At 45.0% G+C, this 22,324-nt stretch overlaps 5 protein-coding genes across 5 annotated transcripts; 3 read left to right on the plus strand and 2 right to left on the minus strand.

The window, feature by feature from the left end:
• Positions 1 to 936: 936 nt before the first annotated feature.
• Positions 937 to 1,916, plus strand: LOC136355811 (uncharacterized). The gene is made up of 2 exons (XM_066308908.1): positions 937 to 1,109; positions 1,275 to 1,916. Exon 2 carries the CDS (start codon positions 1,323 to 1,325, stop codon positions 1,803 to 1,805), a length of 483 nt encoding a protein of 160 aa, XP_066165005.1. The 5' UTR covers positions 937 to 1,109; positions 1,275 to 1,322; the 3' UTR covers positions 1,806 to 1,916.
• Positions 1,917 to 2,011: 95 nt separating this feature from the next.
• LOC4334565 (uncharacterized) lies at positions 2,012 to 4,962 on the plus strand. The gene is made up of 4 exons (XM_015772565.3): positions 2,012 to 2,212; positions 3,105 to 3,509; positions 3,854 to 4,198; positions 4,463 to 4,962. The coding sequence occupies exons 1-4, from the start codon at positions 2,123 to 2,125 to the stop codon at positions 4,736 to 4,738; spliced, it is 1,116 nt and encodes a 371-aa protein (XP_015628051.1). The 5' UTR covers positions 2,012 to 2,122; the 3' UTR covers positions 4,739 to 4,962.
• A 97-nt stretch (positions 4,963 to 5,059) lies between these two features.
• LOC4334566 (pentatricopeptide repeat-containing protein At2g41080) lies at positions 5,060 to 8,038 on the plus strand. The gene is made up of 2 exons (XM_015772564.3): positions 5,060 to 7,647; positions 7,737 to 8,038. The coding sequence occupies exon 1, from the start codon at positions 5,123 to 5,125 to the stop codon at positions 7,259 to 7,261; it is 2,139 nt and encodes a 712-aa protein (XP_015628050.1). The 5' UTR covers positions 5,060 to 5,122; the 3' UTR covers positions 7,262 to 7,647; positions 7,737 to 8,038.
• Positions 8,039 to 8,832: 794 nt separating this feature from the next.
• LOC4334567 (protein LURP-one-related 15) lies at positions 8,833 to 10,210 on the minus strand. The gene is made up of 2 exons (XM_015774667.3): positions 9,532 to 10,210; positions 8,833 to 9,095 (listed from the first exon to the last, which is right to left on the minus strand). The coding sequence occupies exons 1-2, from the start codon at positions 10,090 to 10,092 to the stop codon at positions 8,934 to 8,936; spliced, it is 723 nt and encodes a 240-aa protein (XP_015630153.2). The 5' UTR covers positions 10,093 to 10,210; the 3' UTR covers positions 8,833 to 8,933.
• A 1,541-nt stretch (positions 10,211 to 11,751) lies between these two features.
• On the minus strand, positions 11,752 to 12,873 carry LOC4334568 (protein LURP-one-related 15). The gene is made up of 3 exons (XM_015773708.3): positions 12,510 to 12,873; positions 12,183 to 12,416; positions 11,752 to 12,071 (listed from the first exon to the last, which is right to left on the minus strand). Exons 1-3 carry the CDS (start codon positions 12,741 to 12,743, stop codon positions 11,937 to 11,939), a joined length of 603 nt encoding a protein of 200 aa, XP_015629194.1. The 5' UTR covers positions 12,744 to 12,873; the 3' UTR covers positions 11,752 to 11,936.
• Positions 12,874 to 22,324: the final 9,451 nt, after the last annotated feature.

Consider the following 22,324-nt stretch of genomic DNA (forward strand, 5'->3'; position numbering starts at 1 on the left):
TCAGTGGCACCGTAAGAACAGCATATTCAGTAATTTAACATTGTAAAAAAAGGTGTCACGGTAATCAGGATAAGGCGCTGTGATAAGCTTAGCACTTTAGCAGTGATAACTTGTGTTGGGTCTTAGTGCTGACGATGCCGCAAGTTCTTTTTCACCCTCTGTGTTTATTATACCCGTTTTCCTTTAGCTAACTGTGCTGTATATGATTTTTAGTCCGATTTTCCTCGTAAGCAAACTTAACTTTTATTCTTTTAATATAAAACAGAAACTTCATTCCTCCTTCTCGAAGTTTACCTTGAAAAAAAATAGTTTGATTAGCAGTCAGAAAGTTTTCTGCTTTTAACTGATTAACCTCTTGATGCAGCCTGTTTCTTTCAAGCTACACAGTGTTTAAGCATCATTAGGGGCAACTAATCTTTCTGCTCGGTATTCAGAAGCAGTAAGCTTCACTAATGCATAGCCACCATATGGCAGGAAATAGAATCACGAGATCATCATCTGTAGTTCTTTTGTTGTGCTTTTCATTTAGGTGAGATGACACTGTCAGAAAGAGATCGTCAGGAAACAACCCAACCACAGAGTCGACGCCTGCCTCGATCGAAGGACGGCTAACCGCGTTGCTCACTTGCTCTGCAGCTCACAGGTCATGGCAAACTAATTAAATTTCTCAACACCTAATTTTCCCAACGAATGCGATGGATTAGAAAAATTAAACCCTCCAATCGAATGCTGAAAAATGGATTAACGAAGCCATCATCCGTACCACGCGAAAGGCAAAAAAATTCAAATCAGTGGGCCAAGAACAACACTAATAGGTCATGTCCATTTCCATCCCATTTCCATTGAAGCCAACATAATTATCAATGCTCTCCATCATCAACTAACTCCTAATTATTCATTGATGCAGGCTTGTAATCGATGATTAAAAGCGAAAGCTTACAACTCACTCTCTCATGCTCCCTCATGTTCCTGCCACAATCTATATAAAAATCTTTTGCATGGCAACTTGACAATGCCATGGACAGCGGCTTAAACTCTGAATCCAGCCAAGCGACAAGTCAAATCCTGACTGGTTATAAAAACCTCATGTTCTGTAGAACAGAACCAAGGTTTGCTCACTTTGTCGCAGCATTTCAAGCTCTCCTAACCTCAGATAAATGATAGCCATTAGAACCCTAGAAGGATCATTATCATTATCCTGAAATAATTCCGGTGAAATTCCTGTGTTCCCAAATAGCAGAGCAAGATTTAATTTCTTGTTAATTATTTTTTAGAAGGAAAGGAGCATTGCGAGTTTTTGGCGCCAAGAAGCAAGAAAGGTCATGGACAGCAGCAAGCAGCAGCTCGCCGTTTGGCCGGTGTCCGCCGCCAAGAAGTACGCCGGCTTCGACGGCAAGGCGGCGGCGAGGGAGCGGTCGGGCCTCGCGAACGCGTCGTTCCGGGTGTACTACAGCCTCCGCGCCGGCGCCGTGCCGTTCCTGTGGGAGTCGTCGCCGGGAACGCCCAAGGCGGCCGCCGTCTCGTCGCCGGCGAGGGAGTCATCATCGGCGGCGCGTGGCGCTCTGCCGCCCATCTCGCCGCCGCCGTCGTACCAGTCGGTCGAGATGAAGAAGGGGGGGAGGTGCCGGCCGAGGTCGTCGTGGCCGGCGGCGGCGGCGGCGGGCGACATCGTGAGGGCGCTGCTCGGCATGCTCGGGCTCGGGAAGTGGCGCCGCCGCCGCCACCACCACCACCGGTCGTCGTCGACGCGACGGCGCTCCGCCTCGGTCTCCGAGCTGCCGCCGTTCGCATCGCTCCCGTATTGACACGTGTACAATCAGATTAATTAATTAATTACAACTTTATTATGGACGGATGATTAATCACGGATGTTGCATGTAAATTACGGAGGCGGATGCCACTTTGCTCTGTGATTATCTCCTAATCTCTCGGGTTTTCGCGTCGTTAATTAGCAGAGTCTGAGTCGGTTTAGCGCACGGTTATAAAACGAGTGGGCACATCGATTTGAAACGAGTCGCGTCGCCGCTGCGTTTCCGAAGAGAAGGCGCCGCTCAAGGGAGAAAGCGTAAAGCCGTTTCCCGCTTTAGTTCTCGCATCCGCGCTAACCCTCGCGGCTTCGTCGATGGTCGGCGGCGGCGGCGGCGGCGGCCACGGGGTCAGGACGCCGGCGAACTTCCCCCCGCGGCAGAAGGCTCGCCTCCCTCGCGGACCGGTACGCGCCACCGTGCCCTAGTGTTTTTTTTTTTGAAACCTCCGGGATTTTCTTCTTTCCGATGGATTCCGATTGCAACTGGTCGCGCCGCCACCTTGTTTCCGCCTCTACTAGAGTACTAGACTTGGGTTGCCATGACGCCGGTGCCGTGCTTTAAATTTCCTGAAATCACATATGTAATGCTGTATTGCTATTGTTTGCGGCGATGGTTAGGGTTCGACATTGGATCAGTCGTCAGTTAATGTTTAATTATTCTTTTGGTTTGGTGTGTGTGAAGTAGGAAACCTATAATCGTCTCTTTGGCAACTGGGCAATGGGGAAGTAGTAGATCCATGTGATTGCAAATGATACTGCATTCCTTTCTCTGTTTCTCAGTACATGATTCCTAATCGGGTTTGGTGTAATGATCTCGATAGGTTGAGGAACTGAACCTTATAATGTATATACTTTTACATGACGAGCAGCAGTCCGAAAATGTTCTTCAGGATTCTTGTTACTCTACAGCAGCTTGCCTATGCATATTCTTATTATTGCAATACAATTTGTATTGCTTTCTTGTATGACCTGTGTAGAACTGCAGGCTTCACCATTATTTATTTTTGCTGCCTCGTTTCGATTAGTACATCTACTGTTAGAGATAAAAGGAGATGCACTTGATAGTGCAGTGGCAAGGGGTGTGTGGTTTTAACCCCGATGTCCCGTGTTCAATCCTCAACGTGCTCATAATTTCTTCTTTAAAATATTTGGAGTGACGTCTCTCCCTAATCTCCTTTTTTTTTCCTGTTAGAGATAAAAGCTTACACAAACTTGTTCCATGTTAGGTATATTTTAGCTTGTACCTTGTGAGGCCTTTTGTTTGTACTCTGCTTCTGACACACTCTGTGTTTTTCAGGTTCATGAGAAGTCGTTGGAACAGCAAAAGAAGGGGCCAAGTTCATCCTCTCCTTCAGTTAGCAGTAACAAGTCCCCACTCCAATTGGCTGCAGCAATTGTTCAACCACAGAAACCGCTAGAGTCACCACAGCACATGGTTACACCGGTTCGACTGCAAGAATCTCCAGGCCCAAGAACCATTCCATGCAGTTCTGGATCTGTAGGATCTGGTTCAGGAGCTGCCCCATTTGACATATGCATAAAAAGAGATGATAAGTGCTCCATCAAGTTAAGTCGTTCTTTACTGGAAATCAACAGAGAAAAAAGACGAGAAAGGGAGCAACTTTCCAAGGAGGCAGCTCCATTGCAATATTTGAGACCTGGGATGGTTCTGTTGAAAAAGTTCTTAAAGCATGATGATCAGGTATCTCAATATCAAACATGTTGCTCAATTTTACTACAGTTTCTGCCAGCATCAACATTTGTTTCAAAAGTACTATCAATAGTTGTTTTCCATTCATTTTGCTCTTTTTGTGTTGGAATCTGGAATCATGTGCACTCATGATTTTGAAGTTCTATGTCACTACTGTGACTCTCTCATTGGCACAGTTTGCTACAACTTTCGTAGAATTTTCAGAATTCCTCACATTAATATGCACTTTCTCAATTTATTTGATTATTGTGATTTTATTTAGGTTGTATTATAAATTCCCAATGTTTATTTAATTTTGAAAGTATATATCTAATCTCTTTTATCGCACATATCAGGTTGACATTATCAGACGCTGCCAGAAACTTGGTATTGGCTCAGGAGGATTTTATACTCCTGGCTACAGAGATGGTGGTAAATTAAGTTTGCAGATGATGTGCTTAGGGAAGAACTGGGATCCAAATTCACGTTCATATGGAGATACACGTCCATTTGATGGTGCTCAACCACCAAGTATACCAGAAGTATTCAGTAAGATAGTTAAAGATGCCATCCAAGCTTCCAATGAATTTTTGAGACAAAAAGCCAGACCTGCCAATGATGTTGAAGAACTTCCTCCACTGTCACCAGATATCTGCCTTGTTAACTTCTATACCAGCAGTGGTAAGTTAGGTCTTCACCAGGTACGAAAGATCCACAATCTTCAACGTTATACAATTATATTTCAAAGATTAGTATTACAAGTCTTCCTCAATAAATTACTCCAACAAAATCCTCACCTAGGTCAAAGCAGCTTTTCCTATGGTTATTTTCTTCAGAGTTTCTTGTACTTGCATTTGTATAGTATAATGCCTTCAATTCCTCTGCTTTTCAATTGAAATGTTTATATTGCTGTGATCCTCTTTGGTGATTACTAACTGGACTGTGTGAATGTATCATTTTTACAGGACAAAGATGAAACGAAACCCAGCCTTCATAAGGGATTGCCTGTTGTTTCATTTTCGCTAGGTGACACTGCAGAATTCTTGTATGGTGACGTGAACGATGTGGATAAAGCTTCAAAGGTTGATCTGGAATCTGGTGATGTTCTCATATTTGGTGGTAAATCAAGGCTCATATTCCATGGGGTTTCCAGAATCAAACCAAAAACAGCACCAAATTGGCTGACCGATGAAGCAAAACTTCGACCTGGGCGTCTGAACCTCACATTCAGGCAGCATTAGCTTGCCCCGTATTAGATGTAGAGGGAACCTTGTTCTGTTCTGTTGTAGTAGCTCAGTACCCACCCTATTAGCATGAGTTAGCTGGTAGTACATTCGATCTAACTACTGGAAAACTCGAGAAGGAGTCAGATCAAACTATGGAACATATATATATTTAGTGCAATTGATTTTCCTGTGATTATTATTTTTAGATATAATGGAAATCAATCCAGATTTGTGTTGTAGTTTGAAGAGGTGGCATTGCCAGATTTGTGTTCTAATGTAAATTCCTATCGTGACCACTCTTTCAAAATTAAAAGACAATATATACCAAGCCAATTTACCAAATCAAGTAAATTCTGTTCTTCAAACTTAATTTTCTGCTCTTTAAACTTCCAGGCCTCAATGGCCCAGCCCAGTAGCCCACAGGAGAAGGTGAAGCACTCGCCGTCTCGCTCCCATCTCTTCACTTCGAACCGCACGGCGGCGCTGCGCCGCCGCTGGAGCACCGCTACTGCATTGCATCCGGCCGCCGGAATCTCACCGGCGACTGCAGGAGACGGCCGTGGCGCGGCCCCAGTCCGTGCCCTCTCCCTTCGGTCGATGGTTGGACTGGTTGCATTGTCACTGGACACGGTCGCCACCAAGGACGAGTTCGTCCGCCTCTGCGCCACCGGCCGCCTCAGGGACGCGCTGCGGCGACCCTTCCGCGGCGTGCTCTGGTCGGACGCTGCCCGCCTCTTCTCCCACCTCTTCCGGGCTTGCCGCGCCCTCCGGCCACTGCGCCAGCTCCACGCCTTCGCCGCCACGTCCGGCGCCGCCACCGACCGCTTTACGGCGAACCACCTCATGCTGGCGTATGCTGACCTGGGCGACCTCACCGCCGCCCGCGAACTGTTCGAGAGAATTCCCAGGAGGAACGTCATGTCCTGGAACATTCTGTTCGGGGGTTACATCAAGAATGGCGACCTGGGTGGCGCGCGGAAGCTGTTCGATGAAATGCCTGAGAGGAATGTGGCGACTTGGAATGCCATGGTAGCTGGGCTCACCAACCTAGGATTTGATGAGGAGAGCTTGGGCTTCTTCCTTGATATGAGGAGGGAGGGGATGCATCCTGATGAGTTTGGCCTCGGGAGCGTGTTCCGGTGCTGTGCCGGGCTTAGAGATGTTGTGACTGGGCGGCAGGTCCATGCGTATGTCGTGCGGTCTGGGCTGGACAGAGACATGTGTGTTGGGAGCTCGTTGGCTCACATGTACATGAGATGTGGGTGTCTTCAAGAAGGTGAGGCTGTGCTCCGAATGCTCCCTTCACTTAGCATTGTATCATGCAATACCATAATCGCTGGAAGGACACAGAATGGAGACTCAGAGGGAGCGCTAGAGTATTTCTGCATGATGAGAAGTGTCGGTGTGGCTGCTGATGTGGTCACTTTCGTAAGTGCTATTAGTTCTTGCTCAGATTTGGCAGCTCTTGCTCAAGGGCAGCAAATTCATGGGCAGGTTATGAAAGCTGGAGTTGACAAAGTTGTGCCAGTAATGACTTGTCTTGTGCATATGTATTCTCGTTGCGGGTGCTTAGGTGACTCAGAGAGAGTTTTCTTTGGTTATTGTGGTTCAGATACCTTCCTTCTCAGTGCAATGATCTCAGCTTATGGATTCCACGGGCATGGACAGAAAGCAATCGAGCTGTTCAAACAGATGATGAATGGAGGGGCAGAACCTAGTGATGTTACTTTCTTGGCCTTGCTATATGCTTGCAGCCATAGTGGTCTGAAAGAGGAGGGCATGGATTGCTTTGAGCTTATGACTAAGACTTATGGAATGCAACCAAGTGTGAAACACTACACTTGTGTTGTGGATCTTCTTGGGCGATCAGGTTGTCTGGACGAAGCAGAGGCCCTCATCTTGTCAATGCCTTTAACTCCTGATGGGGTCATATGGAAGACATTGTTGTCTGCTTGTAAGACCCAGAAGAATTTTGACATGGCAGAGCGGATAGCAAAACGTGTCATTGAGTTGGACCCTCATGACTCTGCCTCTTATGTTCTGCTATCAAATATTCGAGCTACCAGCAGGAGATGGGGAGATGTCAGTGAGGTAAGAAAAGCCATGAGAGATAACAATGTGAGGAAGGAGCCTGGTGTCAGCTGGGTGGAGCTTAAGGGTCACATACACCAATTCTGCACTGGAGATGAATCGCATCCAAGACAAAAGGAGATCGATGAATGTTTGGAAGAGATGATGGCCAAGATTAGGCAGTGTGGGTATTCACCGGACATGAGCATGGTGCTCCATGATATGGAGGATGAGGAGAAAGAAGTTAGTTTGTCTCACCACAGTGAGAAGTTGGCAATAGCGTTTGCTTTTCTGAGCTTACCTGAAGGAGTTCCTATCCGAGTGATGAAGAATCTACGTGTATGTGATGACTGCCATCTAGCTATCAAGTTAATGTCCCAGGTAACTGGTCGGGAGATTGTGGTCAGAGATGTAAGCCGCTTTCACCATTTTAAAGATGGCAGATGCTCTTGTCGTGATTATTGGTGATTGGGAACAAAGCATGGTAGGAATTTCTTTTGCATCTTCTGAGGGGAACAACATCAACATACCTTACCTGGTTTTTGAACTATCTGAAGCAATCAGCTGCAGTTGATGCCCAGCAGTCATAACTAAGGCTCAACGGGTGCCACACTCTTTACTGCCAGCTGGCGGTGGTACAACTAACAACTCAGATCGGCTAGTATGCACACTTGAATGAACCCTAAGATGCGAATGCTCAATGGTGTTTGGTTTGTACTTGTCTAATGGCCCATGTACATACATGATGGCTTGGTTCCCATGTAATGCAATGCTATGGGAGAATTCATCTGTTTTCACCAGATATCTGCCTTATTAACTTCTAGACCAGCGATGGGAGATTGGGTCTTCACCAGGTACCAAAGAACCATGTTCCGATGTTATATTTCAAACAACAGTATCAATACTTTGCATTCTTGCTGATACCAATCTATTAAATGAACAGAGATACCACAAACTAATCTGGAAAGAGCGCAACTCGAGAATCTTTGAACACAAAGATTGCACTGCAGCGCAAGTTTACAGAGCCATTAGAGATGAAGTGCTGATTTGGAGGGAAGCTGGAGTGTTTAAGCATAGAGAGTAGTGTGTGGGAGTTTTCTCCTGGGTTCCTTGATCCCCAGGAGTTTTTTTTTCTTTTTTTGGGGGGCTTATGCCCTGCGACAGTACAATGTCATTCTGTACCTGGCTCATTTTTCTCTCTTCTTAATACAATTAGGTTGGTCGATTTTCGGCCGACCCAGCAAAGATACCACAAACTAATCCAACAAAATCCTGTTCTGGGAGCAGCTTTAGCCGTGGTGCTTTTCCTCTGGAGAACTTAGACATCTCTAGTATAATGTGTTCAGTTCATTTGCTTTCCAATTGAGATTTTTATAGGGTTGTAATCCTGTTCGGTGATTACTAACTGGGAGTCTGGGACTGTAAAACGTCCCAGTTGCCTATTCGGTGATTACTAATTGGGACTGTAATCCTGTTCGCTGTTTTTTTCAGGACAAGGATGATGAAAATAAACCCAAGCCTTAACAGGGATTGCCTGTTGTTGCAGAATTCTTGTACGATGGTGTGAGACAATGACAAGGCTTCAAAGTTGATCACGAATCTGTTGTTCTAATAATTGGTGGTAGAAACATTGTCATATTTCATAGCGTTTCCAGCATCAAGCCCATAAATGCACCGAAATGGCCGACCAATTAGACAAGTATTGAACCTGGCCGTCTGAATTTCACATTGAAATACTGCAACTGTCCCCTGCATATTTTTTTTGGCTACTTGCAGTACAGTTGGGTGCTCCCGTTTGTTGTATATTCAGTGCTACTACCCTTTTATTTTAGCAAAGTCATCAGAGACGTCCAAATTCGAAGAAATATTTTACCGACCTCTCTTCTCTTGTAAAACTTGAGTTCGTTGTCATACCCAATCTCTTTTCTTTCTTTCTTTCTTTTTTTCTGTTTGGCTTAATCGTGTATGCACTGACCGTGTCTTGAAATAAAGATAAAATATCTGGCCACAAGAAACCTCTCTTGACAATTTATTGAACGCAGTTGATTCATAGAAAAATGAGAGACATACATTTACTGATTTACATTTGATGAACCTGTACTGAAAAATAAAAGAAGAAAAAATGTCACAAGTTCAGAGTTCAAAGTCCCCAATTCCTACTACTAGTGTTGCAGTGATGCATCTCGTGCAGAATCACAACGAGCGACAGGATGAACGCCTGGTCTATCCCCGGGTTGATCCTAGCCGTATACACAGACCTCGTCAATCCCACCAATGTACCCGCCAAATTTGGACGAGTGATCTACAGCATCAAATTCAACAAACAAAAATGTTAATAAAATCGGATATGGATTTTCATCCCTCGAGGGGACATCCTCTCATTGTTTGCATGTTATCTAAATAGTTATAAAAAAATTAAAAAAATAAAAGCATAGATTAATACAGAATATATCAGTCCACAAGAAATGCAAGACCAAATTCAATTTCTACAAGTTGCAACAAAAATAACAAATTAAACTGAAAATAGTTATCGCACATTCACAACTATATTTGTTATTTTTGTTAACTTGTAGAAGTTGAATTCAAACTTGTATGTTTGTGGAGTGATATATTTCATATCAATCTATGTTGCTAATTTTTCATATTGTTTGATGAGGGATGAGGGATGAAATTGCTTTCCCAATAAAATCGATCACCAATGATCTGCTTGATGAATTTTGAGATGTTAATTAGCTCACCTGAGCAATGGCGGCGTCGGCGTCGGAGTCGGAGTTGCCGGCGAAGACAGTGCATGCGCCGCCGTAGTAGTTGCCGCCGATGACGAAGTCGGGGACCTGGTCGGCGGAGCGGTAGCCGCCGAGGTAGACGAAGATCTTGGTCCTGACCTGGACGACGGACTCCTTGACGACGCTGAAGAGGACGCTCCGGCGGCTGGTGCTGTCCCCTCTGAAGGCGTGCCACATCGAGCTCATCAGGTAGGTCGAGTCCGTCATGGTGAGCACCGGGCGGCGCGCCGCGTCGAGGAGGAGCGTCCGCTTCCGGAGGCTGAACACGGCGCCCTCCAAGCGCATCACCACCGCGCCGGCGGCGTCCGTCACCGCGAAGTCGCGCTCCGTCGTGCCGATCACCCTCGCCACCGCGAACGCCGTCGCCTCCGCCGCGCAGTGCCGCGCGTCCACCACCACCACCGTCGGCGCTGCCGCCGCAGCCATCCTCGTCGTCGGCTTGCGTTCTGCTCGTCGACGCTGCGGAGAACGCGTGTTGAAATACACCTCGATGATGAAATGGGCGACGTCCATGTCGCCGGATGGCTGAATTTATCAAGAAGAGAAAGGAAGGCATGCGACATGATTGACATTCGCCGCCAGTAGGTCGCCGGTTTGACACCGGCGAAGACTGCCGCGTCGACGGCGACCGGTCGTCAACCACGGTCCGCAGCCGACGCAGTCGCCAGCTCGCCGCGGTTTTCTGATGTCAGTCTCAATCTACGTGCTTATCCCACTCGTACTTGCCATGCTTGAGGATTGCCTCACAAATTTTGACAGTTTGACCCTTTACAAAAACTATTTTTATAAATAAACCGCTCTCAAAACTTATTTCAAATCTGACCCTTTTGCTCAACGCCAAATCGTGTGACGCTGAATTTAGACACCTCAGCACCAAATAGCATGACACTGAATGTACGTTGGCACGCTAACTTAGTCTCCCATCCGCCGTGGCACGGCATTCAGCGCCAGCTGACGTGACGCTGAGGTGTCTAAGTTCAGCGCCACACGATTTGGCGTTGAGCAAAAGGGTCAGATTTGAAATAAGTTTTGGCAGCGGTTCATTTGTAAAAATAGTTTTTGCAAAGAGTCAAATTGTCAAAATTTATGGGATTGCCTCGCACTCTTGCAATTTGCGAGTATGTTACAGACTTCGCCTTTCCGTCTGAACTGCAAAATTGGTCTGTCGTCGTAAGTGTAACTTCTTTTTTTAGACAATGGATAAATATCTAACCTCTATATCCACATGTGGATTATACACAGCCAAACGTTGTAAACATGAGTACATAAAATCCACCAAAATTTGGACAAATTGTTTCAACAATAAACCGTGGCAAAAAAAACTAATTTTAGGAATAGAAACGATTCATTCATGAAATTAGTTTTTGACATGGTTTATTCTTAAAATAAGTTTTGTGAGAGGAACAATTTGTAAAAATTTATGTAAACTCCAAACCTCACAAATGAGAAACACAACAAAACAAGAAAGAAGACTAGCAAAGAAAACCAGAAGACTAAGCTTCAAATTTTTTCTACGTTTTTTCTTCAATCTTGCTTCATCCTTGCGCAAGTGTAACTTCTTGTTATTGCTTTTGCTTGACATTGAAACGGAATTCAGCACGCGCCTATCAATTTTAATTTCGGATGCATTGTTTGATGGACGCAAATTTTGTTACCAAGTTAAACAACAAACGCACCAAAACAAAAATTGAGCAGAAAACCAAGAGAAATGGCATGTTCATTCAACCGTGCTCCCAACAAACATCAGCTGCAAATGCACATTCAGCACAGCATGTGGTAGGGCTGTTTGTACTGAATCTGTTTCATGTCTTGAAAGCGATACTAGTTCTGACAGCACATGAACTCAAATTGTACAGCAGTCAGGGTTTCCCAAACCGCCGGGGTCGGGGTTACCGCGCGGTAACCGTGAAAAACCGTACAAAACCATACAAAATTTATCAAAAATTTAAATTATTTTTTAAATTTATTTGAATTTAAGGAGGTTACCGCGGTATTTATATTACCGTACCCCGCGGTAAACCCGGTAACCGCGGTAACCGCACGGTAAAGTGAACCCTGACAGCAGTACGGCACATTGAAAGCATCCAGTGATGCAACCCACTTTCGTATACCCTCTCCGTGCTAAAATATAACAACTTCTAACCCTTAAGATTTATCACAAAATATAACAACTTTCATCAACAATAATCAATTGCAATCATCCACCGTATAATTTTCTGAATTGTTTTCACTTCTCAACCAATTACAACCTTCCTCTCGTCTATCAAGCCTGTATACAGAGCTAGCAAAACTGAAGGGTAAAAAAATCGTGTCTTTTTGAATCGATGGGAGCAGGGAGAGCTTTGGTTTCGATCTTGTCATGGCTGGAAATGCATCTCGTCGAGGACGACGACGAGCGCGACGATGAAGGCGTAGTCGATGCCGGCGTTGACGGTGACGCTGTATGCGTTCTTCCCCAGCAGCGCGCTCGCCACGCTGAACCGCCGGTCGATCTGCGCGCGAAACAGTTTTTGCGTCAGGTCGAGCAGCACGCCCACCAGGTGTTCGATGAAATGACGGAAGTGGTTTGAGCAGGGGGGAGAGAGAGGGGTTGCTTTGCTTGCCTTTGCGATGACGGTGTCAGAGTCGCCGAGGGAGACGGCGCAGGCGCCGTCGTGGTAGCTGCCGGTGACGCGGAAGTCGCTGGCCTGCTCGGCGTCGTTGCTGGCGAGGAACACGCTCACCTTGGTCGAACCCCATAGCTGGATCGCCGACGGCTTCACCACGGTGAAGAGCAGGTCACGCCGGCTCGTGCTCTCCCCCCGGAACACCTTCCACCTCCTGTTCATCACCATCGCCTGCACCCACCGGAGCTCACCACCACCGATCAGATTGGCACGGTGGGGAAGAAGAGAAGAGAGTAGGGGAGGGGAGTCGAGTGTCGCGCGCACCGATTCTTGGACGGTGAGGACGGGGCGGCGGTCGGCGTCGGCGAGGAGGCAGCGGCGGCGGAGGCTGAAGAGCACGCCGTCGACGCGCAGCACGACGGCGCCCGTGGCGGCGTCGGTGACGGTGAAGTCACTCCCGGACAGGCTCAGCGTCTTCGCCACGGACAGCGCCGCCGCGTCCCCCGCGACGAACCGCGCGTCCACCACCGCCAGCGCCGGCACCGCCTCCATCTCCATCTCCCTCCTCTCCGGCCGCCTCGCCGCCGCTGCGGGTGGGGATCGATCGGGGATGGCTTGGCCGCGCGGCGACGCGTCTTCCTCCTCTGGCGTCCACGCCCACGCTGAAAGATTTGACCACTACAATGGCAGGAAGGTCGGTGACCGTGATCAGATTTGACAAAAACAAACTGACGCTTTCAGTTTTATGCTTATGCTTATACTAATTATTAACTAAAATTTAAATTTTTAACCTTAAATTTAAAGCTGATTTTAAGATTTTTTTTATTAAAGTTTATTTTTCAGCATTTGCTTTTAGATCGCTAGAAATACGTAAATAAAAATTTTATTCACAAATACTTTTTATTTGTAAATATATCGTTTCGCTACTATGGCTCCTGTACTAAGCAGGATTCTTCTTGAGATCAGTATTAACGAAAAGGAAAAGAATTCTTCAGGCATAGGCAGTCTGAATGGACGTAAAGAAAATTCAGAAATCGATAAAGGAATCATCTTTAACGCGTATTCACACAATCACAGCTTCAGATGTAGCTTTTCCCGCGTAAAATTATTTTTTTTTCAGAAGTAGAGTGTGCTACGTGGAAGCATGAGATTTGTTGTCTCTTCCTTCTTTGATCCTTTTCTATGTGATCACGGCGTGAGCTGCTGAATCATCATCAGCTGGTAGTAGTATAAAATTGCAAAAGAAGAATCCATTAGGCTCCCCTTTTTTTTTAAGAAATCCATTAGGCTCCTAGCCGACGTATAGTTGAGTAGTACTCACTCCGATTCACAATGTAATTCATTCTAGCACTTTCCACGTTTATAATGATGTTAATTTAATATATATATCTAGATTCATTAATATTAATATAAACATGGGAAGTGCTAAAATGACTTACATTGTGAAACGGAGGGAGTACTATATTGCTACTCCGTCTGTCCTAAAATGCAAGCATTTTTAGCTATGAATCTAGACAACTGTGTGTCCGATTTATAGCTAAAAGTTGTTATATTTTGGGACGGAGGTAGTATTTGTTACTCTCTTAAAAAAACTAGGATAAGATGGGATATACTTTATTATGTCTAGATTCGTTGTATTAGATTATATTTTATCTCGTTTTATGTTTGGTTTTTTGTTTGATTGCTTCTATGTTTTACCTGTTGGAATTAATGAATGGGCCTTAGCCCACTCGAAGATTAATTCTTTGGAAAATCACAAAAGCCCACCTCATGGGATGGCATGCATGTGGAGTTTAGTACCACCTTGCTTATTCTAGGAGAGGGGGACCTCCTTAAAAGGGAGGATGCCCTCCTAGCCACTTGAAGCATGTATGGTGGAGAGAAGAGGGGAAACACGCGCGCGCTCGCTCGCCTCGCCTGGCCTGGCAGGCGGCGCGCGTGCACGACGTACGCGTCGAATGGTCCGAAAAATTGGCTCCTCACCCTTGCGCAGATGCAGCCTCCTTTTGCAGTTTTGTTTTGCTGCAAATTCGGATTCGTTTTGTTTTGGAAACGTTCCGAAAAATCCGGTGCGTGCAAACGGCGTGGAGTCCGGATAAGTTACGCGCGACTTATCCGGTTCGGTTACGCGCAGTAGAGATCGTGCGGGCGCCCTGATCAAGCGACCCTTCTCTATATAAACCGACCCGCCGTCTTCACGCGATATATGCGAAAATCAATCTAGGGTTTGCCTCCTACTCTGTACTGCGCCGTCGCTCGTAGACTACTCCATCCCGCTCGCCGGCGTGCACCAGCGATCGGGAGAGCAGGTCTCCGGAACCTCTGCCTTTGACGTCCTGCACCGGGAGAAGGCGGCAATAAGGTTTTTGGGAAGCGCTTCGCGCGACTGCTCCCTGTTCGTTCGTGACGGCTCGCCTTCCTCTTCGCTCGCGTGTTTCGTGCCTTCGTAGACACCTGCGAAAAGTTTCGACCAAGCAGCCGGTCTTTTCGTCACCTCGGTACGTGTTCAATATGTTGCGCATATTTGATCTGTTCATGTTATTCTGCGTAGTTTACATGTGTAGATCTAATGATGCGTTCATGCTAGTTTTCATCTGTAATGTCATGATTTATTTATGGAATAAATTAAATCATTATATGCCCATAATCTCAACAATCCAAAAACCTTATTATAGGCACTGTGATTTTACTATGGCTGGTTTTGCCGATGCACTGAGGCCGGATAAATTCACCGGTGTGCATTTTAAGAGATGGCAGATCAGGGTCACTCTGTGGCTGACAGCTATGAAATGCTTCTGGGTGAGTACTGGCAAACCTAAAGGAGTTCTTACTGCTGAACAGCAGAAGCAATTCGAGGAAGCCACTACTCTCTTTGTGGGATGCATTCTTAGCGTTCTTGGCGATCGTCTGGTCGAGGTGTATATGCATATGACCGATGCTAAGGAGTTGTGGGATGCACTGAATACTAAATTCGGTGCTACTGATGCTAGCAATGATCTGTATATCATGGAGCAGTTTCATGACTACAAAATGGCTGACAACCGTTCTGTAGTCGAACAGGCTCATGAGATACAAACCATGGCTAAGGAACTCGAACTCCTTAAGTGTGTCTTACCCGACAAATTTGTGGCCGGGTGCATTATTGCAAAACTACCTCCATCTTGGAGGAGTTTCGGTACTGCACTCAAACACAAGAGACAGGAATACTCCGTTGAGGGGTTGATTGCGTCTCTTGATGTTGAGGAGAAAGCTCGGGAAAAAGATGCCGCGTCTAAGGGCGATGGTGGGCAGTCCAGTGCCAATGTTGTGCACAAGGCCCAGAACAAGAGCAAGGGGAAATACAAAGCTCAGCAGACCACCAACTTCAAGAAGCAGAAGAAGAACAACAACAATCCTAATCAGGATGAGAGGACTTGCTTTGTGTGTGGCCAAGTTGGTCATCTGGCTAGGAAGTGTCCACAACGCAAGGGGATGAAGGCACCTGCAGGGTAGACTTCTAAGTCTGCTAATGTGACCATTGGCAACACTGGAGATGGAAGCAGGTATGGTAATTTACCTACTGTTTTTTCAGTTAATCAATCTACTAATTGGTGGGTTGATACTGGGGCCAATGTACATGTTTGTGCTGACATCTCATTGTTTTCTTCTTATCAGGTCGCACGGGGTTCCACCGTCCTAATGGGGAATGGGTCACATGCTTCTGTTCATGGTGTTGGCACGGTAGATCTGAAGTTTACTTCGGGAAAGATCGTGCAGCTGAAGAACGTGCAGCATGTCCCTTCTATCGACAGGAATCTTGTTAGTGGCTCCCGTCTGACTAGAGACGGATTTAAGTTGGTTTTTGAGTCTAATAAAGTAGTCGTGTCTAAACATGGATATTTTATTGGTAAAGGTTATGAGTGCGGAGGCCTATTCCACTTTTCCCTTTCTGATTTCTGCAATAAGTCTGTGAATCATATTTGTGGCAGTGTGGATGATGAGGCTAATGTTTGGCATTCACGTTTATGTCATATTAATTTTGGCTTGATGTCTCGGCTTTCCAGCATGTGTTTAATTCCTAAGTTTTCCATTGTCAAAGGTTCTAAGTGCCATAGTTGTGTGCAATCGAAGCAACCTCGCAAGCCTCACAAGGCTGCCGAGGAGAGAAACTTGGCACCACTAGAACTCCTACATTCAGATCTTTGTGAAATGAATGGGGTGTTGACGAAGGGTGGAAAACGATATTTCATGACATTGATTGATGATGCTACTAGATTTTGCTATGTGTACTTGTTGAAAACGAAAGACGAGGCTCTAGACTATTTTAAAATTTATAAGGCAGAAGTTGAAAATCAACTTGACAGAAAGATAAAAAGGCTTAGGTCTGATCGTGGTGGAGAGTTTTTCTCGAACGAGTTTGACTTATTCTGTGAGGAACATGGCATCATACATGAGAGGACGCCTCCCTATTCTCCCGAGTCTAATGGGATTGCTGAAAGGAAGAACCGCACACTGACTGACTTGGTGAATGCCATGTTGGACACCGCGGGACTGCCTAAGGCATGGTGGGGGGAGGCATTGTTGACCTCAAATCATGTGTTAAACAGAGTTCCTAACAGAAATAAGGACAAAACACCATATAAGATATGGATTGGTAGAAAACCATCACTTTCTTATTTGCGCACATGGGGGTGCTTGGCGAAAGTCAATGTACCAATAACGAAGAAGCGCAAACTTGGACCTAAGACTGTGGACTGTGTTTTTCTGGGATATGCTCATCATATCATTGCCTATAGATTTTTAATAGTTAAATCCGAGGTACCGGACATGCATGTTGGTACAATTATGGAGTCTCGTGATGCTACCTTCTTTGAGAGCTTTTTCCCAATGAAGGATACACATAGTGGTTCGAACCAACCCTCTGAAATAATTCCCAGTTCAATCACACCACCAGAACAAACTGAACATACACATGAACTTGTCTCTGAGGAGGATGTCAGTGAAGCTCCTCGAAGGAGTAAGAGACAAAGGACGGCTAAGTCTTTTGGTGATGATTTCACTGTGTACCTCGTGGATGACACTCCTAAGTCAATTTCAGAAGCATATGCATCTCCTGATGCAGACTACTGGAAGGAGGCTGTCCGTAGTGAAATGGATTCCATTATCGCTAACGGGACTTGGGAGGTGACAGAGCGACCCTATGGGTGTCAACCTGTGGGGTGCAAGTGGGTGTTCAAGAAGAAGCTTAGGCCTGACGGTACTATTGAAAAGTACAAGGCTCGGCTTGTTGCTAAGGGCTATACTCAGAAAGAAGGCGAAGATTTCTTTGACACTTACTCACCTGTTGCTAGATTGACCACAATTCGTGTGCTACTTTCCCTAGCAGCCTCACATGGTCTTCTCGTTCATCAAATGGACGTTAAGACAGCTTTTCTTAATGGAGAGCTGGATGAGGAGATCTATATGGATCAACCTGATGGGTTTGTAGTTGAAGGTCAAGAAGGCAAAGTGTGCAAATTGTTGAAGTCTTTGTATGGTCTGAAACAAGCTCCTAAGCAATGGCATGAGAAATTTGACAAAATATTGACATCTGCAGGCTTTGCAGTCAATGAGGCAGATAAATGTGTGTACTATCGCCATGGTGGGGGTGAGGGAGTTATTTTGTGCTTGTATGTTGACGACATACTGATATTTGGGACAAACCTTGAGGTGATAAATGAGGTTAAATCATTCTTGTCTCAAAATTTTGATATGAAAGATTTGGGAGTAGCTGATGTTATCTTAAACATTAAGCTAATTAGAGGTGAGAATGGGATTACTCTCTTGCAGTCCCATTATGTGGAGAAGATCTTGAATCGCTTTGGCTACATTGATAGTAAGCCTTCTCCAACACCTTATGATCCTAGCTTGTTGCTTCACAAGAACAAGAGAATTGCTAGGAATCAACTGGAATACTCCCAAATCATTGGCTCGTTGATGTACCTGGCTAGTGCAACTAGGCCTGATATCTCCTTTGCTGTGAGCAAGTTGAGCCGATTTACTTCTAATCCGGGAGATGATCACTGGCGTGCGCTTGAGCGAGTAATGCGCTATCTGAAAGGTACTGTGGAATTGGGGCTTCACTATACTGGGTATCCTGCGGTACTGGAGGGTTATAGTGATTCTAACTGGATCTCTGATGTGGATAAGATCAAAGCCACTAGTGGATATGTTTTCACACTAGGTGGTGGTGCTGTTTCATGGAGGTCTTGCAAACAGACAATTTTGACGAGGTCAACCATGGAAGCAGAGCTAACGGCACTGGATACTGCTACTGTTGAGGCAGAATGGCTGCGTGATCTATTAATGGATCTGCCTGTTGTTGAAAAACCGGTGCCGGCTATCCTTATGAACTGTGACAATCAAATGGTAATTGTCAAAGTGAATAGTTCTAAGGATAATATGAAATCGTCTAGACATGTGAAAAGACGATTGAAGTCTGTCAGGAAATTAAGAAACTCCGGAGTTATAACGTTGGATTACATCCAAACAGCGAGAAACCTGGCAGATCCCTTCACGAAGGGACTATCACGAAATGTGATAGACAATGTATCGAAGGAGATGGGTTTGAGACCCATGTGAGTTATACTATGGTGGTAACCCAGTCTATGTGATCGGAGATTCCGTGAATTAGATCCTGGGAAGAACAAACCATTAATAAACTAGAGGAGAGTACCAATATATATACCCTATCCAAGTGAAGATGCATATACTCTCGTGAGCTGCAAGGCAGGTTGGCTATGTCTTAATGAGTTCTGTTGGCTTTAATTAGCAAAGATGTTGTCCTGCAGAGCATTCTTGAAGGAACTCACCTTTGTGAGCTTGACTGTTGGTCGCAGTCTATGAAGATTTTGGGTGAATCTTCTAGGAAGCTTACTAAAGACCTAGGAGTATGACTTATACGCTCCACCCGAGGGGTAGTCTACAGACGGTCTAGTACCAGATAAGACTTTGAGTGAAACTTGCTTGCACAAGACTTGCAATTCAAGGCGTAGTCCATTGTTCAAGTTGTGAGTAAGTGTAGCTTGGAGTTCTAGGTGGATGTTCAACCTTAATTGGTCTCCATCGAACCGCTGGTATATAAACAGTACATTGGAAAAGGCAAATCTCAGTGGGATTTTGAGATTTGGTGGGGGATTGTTGGAATTAATGAATGGGCCTTAGCCCACTCGAAGATTAATTATTTGGAAAATCACAAAAGCCCACCTCATGGGATGGCATGCATGTGGAGTTTAGTACCACCTTGCTTATTCTAGGAGAGGGGGACCTCCTTAAAAGGGAGGATGCCCTCCTAGCCACTTGAAGCATGTGTGGTGGAGAGAAGAGGGGAAACACACGCACGCGCTCGCTCGCCTCGCCTGGCAGGGCAGGGCAGGGCAGGGCAGGCGGCGCGCGTGCACGACGTACGCGTCGAATGGTCCGAAAAATTGGCTCCTCACCCTTGCGCAGATGCAGCCTCCTTTTGCAGTTTTGTTTTGCTGCAAATTCGGATTCGTTTTGTTTTGGAAACGTTCCGAAAAATCCGGTGCGTGCAAACGGCGTGGAGTCCGGATAAGTTACGCGCGACTTATCCGGTTCGGTTACGCGCAGTAGAGATCGTGCGGGCGCCCTGATCAAGCGACCCTTCTCTATATAAACCGACCCGCCGTCTTCACGCGATATATGCGAAAATCAATCTAGGGTTTGCCTCCTACTCTGTACTGCGCCGTCGCTCGTAGACTACTCCATCCCGCTCGCCGGCGTGCACCAGCGATCGGGAGAGCAGGTCTCCGGAACCTCTGCCTTTGACGTCCTGCACCGGGAGAAGGCGGCAATAAGGTTTTTGGGAAGCGCTTCGCGCGACTGCTCCCTGTTCGTTCGTGACGGCTCGCCTTCCTCTTCGCTCGCGTGTTTCGTGCCTTCGTAGACACCTGCGAAAAGTTTCGACCAAGCAGCCGGTCTTTTCGTCACCTCGGTACGTGTTCAATATGTTGCGCATATTTGATCTGTTCATGTTATTCTGCGTAGTTTACATGTGTAGATCTAATGATGCGTTCATGCTAGTTTTCATCTGTAATGTCATGATTTATTTATGGAATAAATTAAATCATTATATGCCCATAATCTTAACATTACCCAGATTGGTTATAATTATATTATGCCTTTTTGAACTGATACGGTAGGATGGAGGGTGTACGATTTGATCGATCCTTCATGCATTCATTCCTCATCTGGTTTGGTTTTAGTTTTGGTTTGGTTTGACAGTAATCCAATTCCATCAGCATGCCGACCACCGGGGAAGCGAGGTCACCGATCTGAAAAGGACCAGCCGCGATCTCTTCATCTCTTCCCGGTGTCGGTCAGCGACTTGGTACTCTGGAATTAAAGAGTCCGTGTCCATCCCAGTGGCCACTGCAACCAGCGCACACGTATAGATCTGTGACCTCAGCTACAGTACCCTGGAATAAGCCAAATAACATATTTGTAAACGTAAAATAATTTATGAATAAAACTTTTATATACGTGTTCTTAACAATTTAATAGCAAAGCCTTAAAAAATAAACTACGATGAAAAAACCCCAAAATCAACTCTAAATTTAAAGTTAAATATTCAAATTTTGATTGATAAGTATAAACATAAGTGAAAAAATAAGACCTACATATCCCAACTCAACTAAGCACTGAAAAAAAAACATGAAGAATTTACGTGCTAGTATTTGTTTAGCTGCTTGTTGGTTTGCTACCATTTCGAACCTTATAGGAAACAAATTAAACATGACTGATTCAATCGTCTAATTTTCTATTATATATGGTTCTATCACCTTAATATAGTTGTCCAAGTTCAATAAAAAACTTTCTTTATATATAAAAGATGAACATGCATGGATGATTTTCTGTCAGGCTGTTGATTTGCAACGGCTTCACCGGTATCAGGGGTTCAGTATGTATCTAGCCGCCATTTGAGAAAAATGGAAGCAAGCAGCATTGCAAATTTGTACCCCACTTACTAATTGAGGAGAGAAACATTCTACTGTGTAGCTGTTAATTTGGTTCTACTCCACTGTGCATCAGTGGCCAGAGGCGCAAACGCATGTGAGCAGCATGCAATGCAGCATGTGACCAGAATTCAGAGCCGTCAGTTTAAACAATTTACTACAGTACTAGTCCTGTTTGGTCTGCAAACACCGGCCGATCTCAATAACGAGACGAGTGGCATCTGATCTGACCAGCTGACCTGTCTGGCTGGCTGTCTATACTCTCTTCTCCATCTGACCATCTCCATGCTGAGCTGAGGCTACTGCGTACTCAATTCCTGGCTAGTGGCTATGAACCGGTTCATTGCCAGGATTTGATTCATTTTTAGGCCTTGTTTAGTTCTAAACTTTTTTTTTTAAACTTTTAACTTTTTCATCACATCAAATCATTTCTACACACATAAACTTCCAATTTTTTCATCACATCGTTCCACTTTCAACTAAACTTCTAATTTTGACGTGAACTAAACACACTCTTAGTCGGAGGAAGTACAAAAGCATAGCAGGTGAAGAATAGATCTCATGTGTCAGCAAAAAAAAAAAATTGCCAGTTAAAATTCTTATATCTATGTCCTCAACCATTTAGAAGCAAATGATAAAAACAAAAGTGAAGTGTACTTTAGACCATGTTTATTGGTAAAACTTCACTTTGGACCATCATATACATAATATTTTTCAGTTTGAACTAGTTAACTTTTATCTTTATTGCATAATGGACCATCTTAACTCTATTCACTAATTATGTCTCGCGTTTCCTTAGGCAAAGCTATGACAAGCGTATATGTAGGAAAGTTGACCGGCATGTTGTTAACGATGTGCTCGAGATCATTGAAGTGCTGAAGATGTGGTTTGAGACGGTCCATTATGCAAGAAAAGTAAAGTTACATAGTAAAATAGTTTTAAAAAAAGGATAAATGATGGTCTAAAATGAAACTTTAACAGCAAAATAAGATCCAAAGTGAAATTAACTCAAAAATCAAACTATGAAGAAGAAAAAAAAAACATCAGAATTAATTCTAAAATCAACTTTTAAAATTTAAATGTTTACAACGGCTTAAAAGCTAGTATTCACTTTCGTACAAAGTTTGTTTTTCATGAGACTGGGAG

The sequence above is a fragment of the Oryza sativa genome, chromosome 3 (assembly GCF_034140825.1).
Source record: "Oryza sativa Japonica Group chromosome 3, ASM3414082v1".
In the NCBI taxonomy this organism is placed as follows: domain Eukaryota; kingdom Viridiplantae; phylum Streptophyta; class Magnoliopsida; order Poales; family Poaceae; genus Oryza; species Oryza sativa.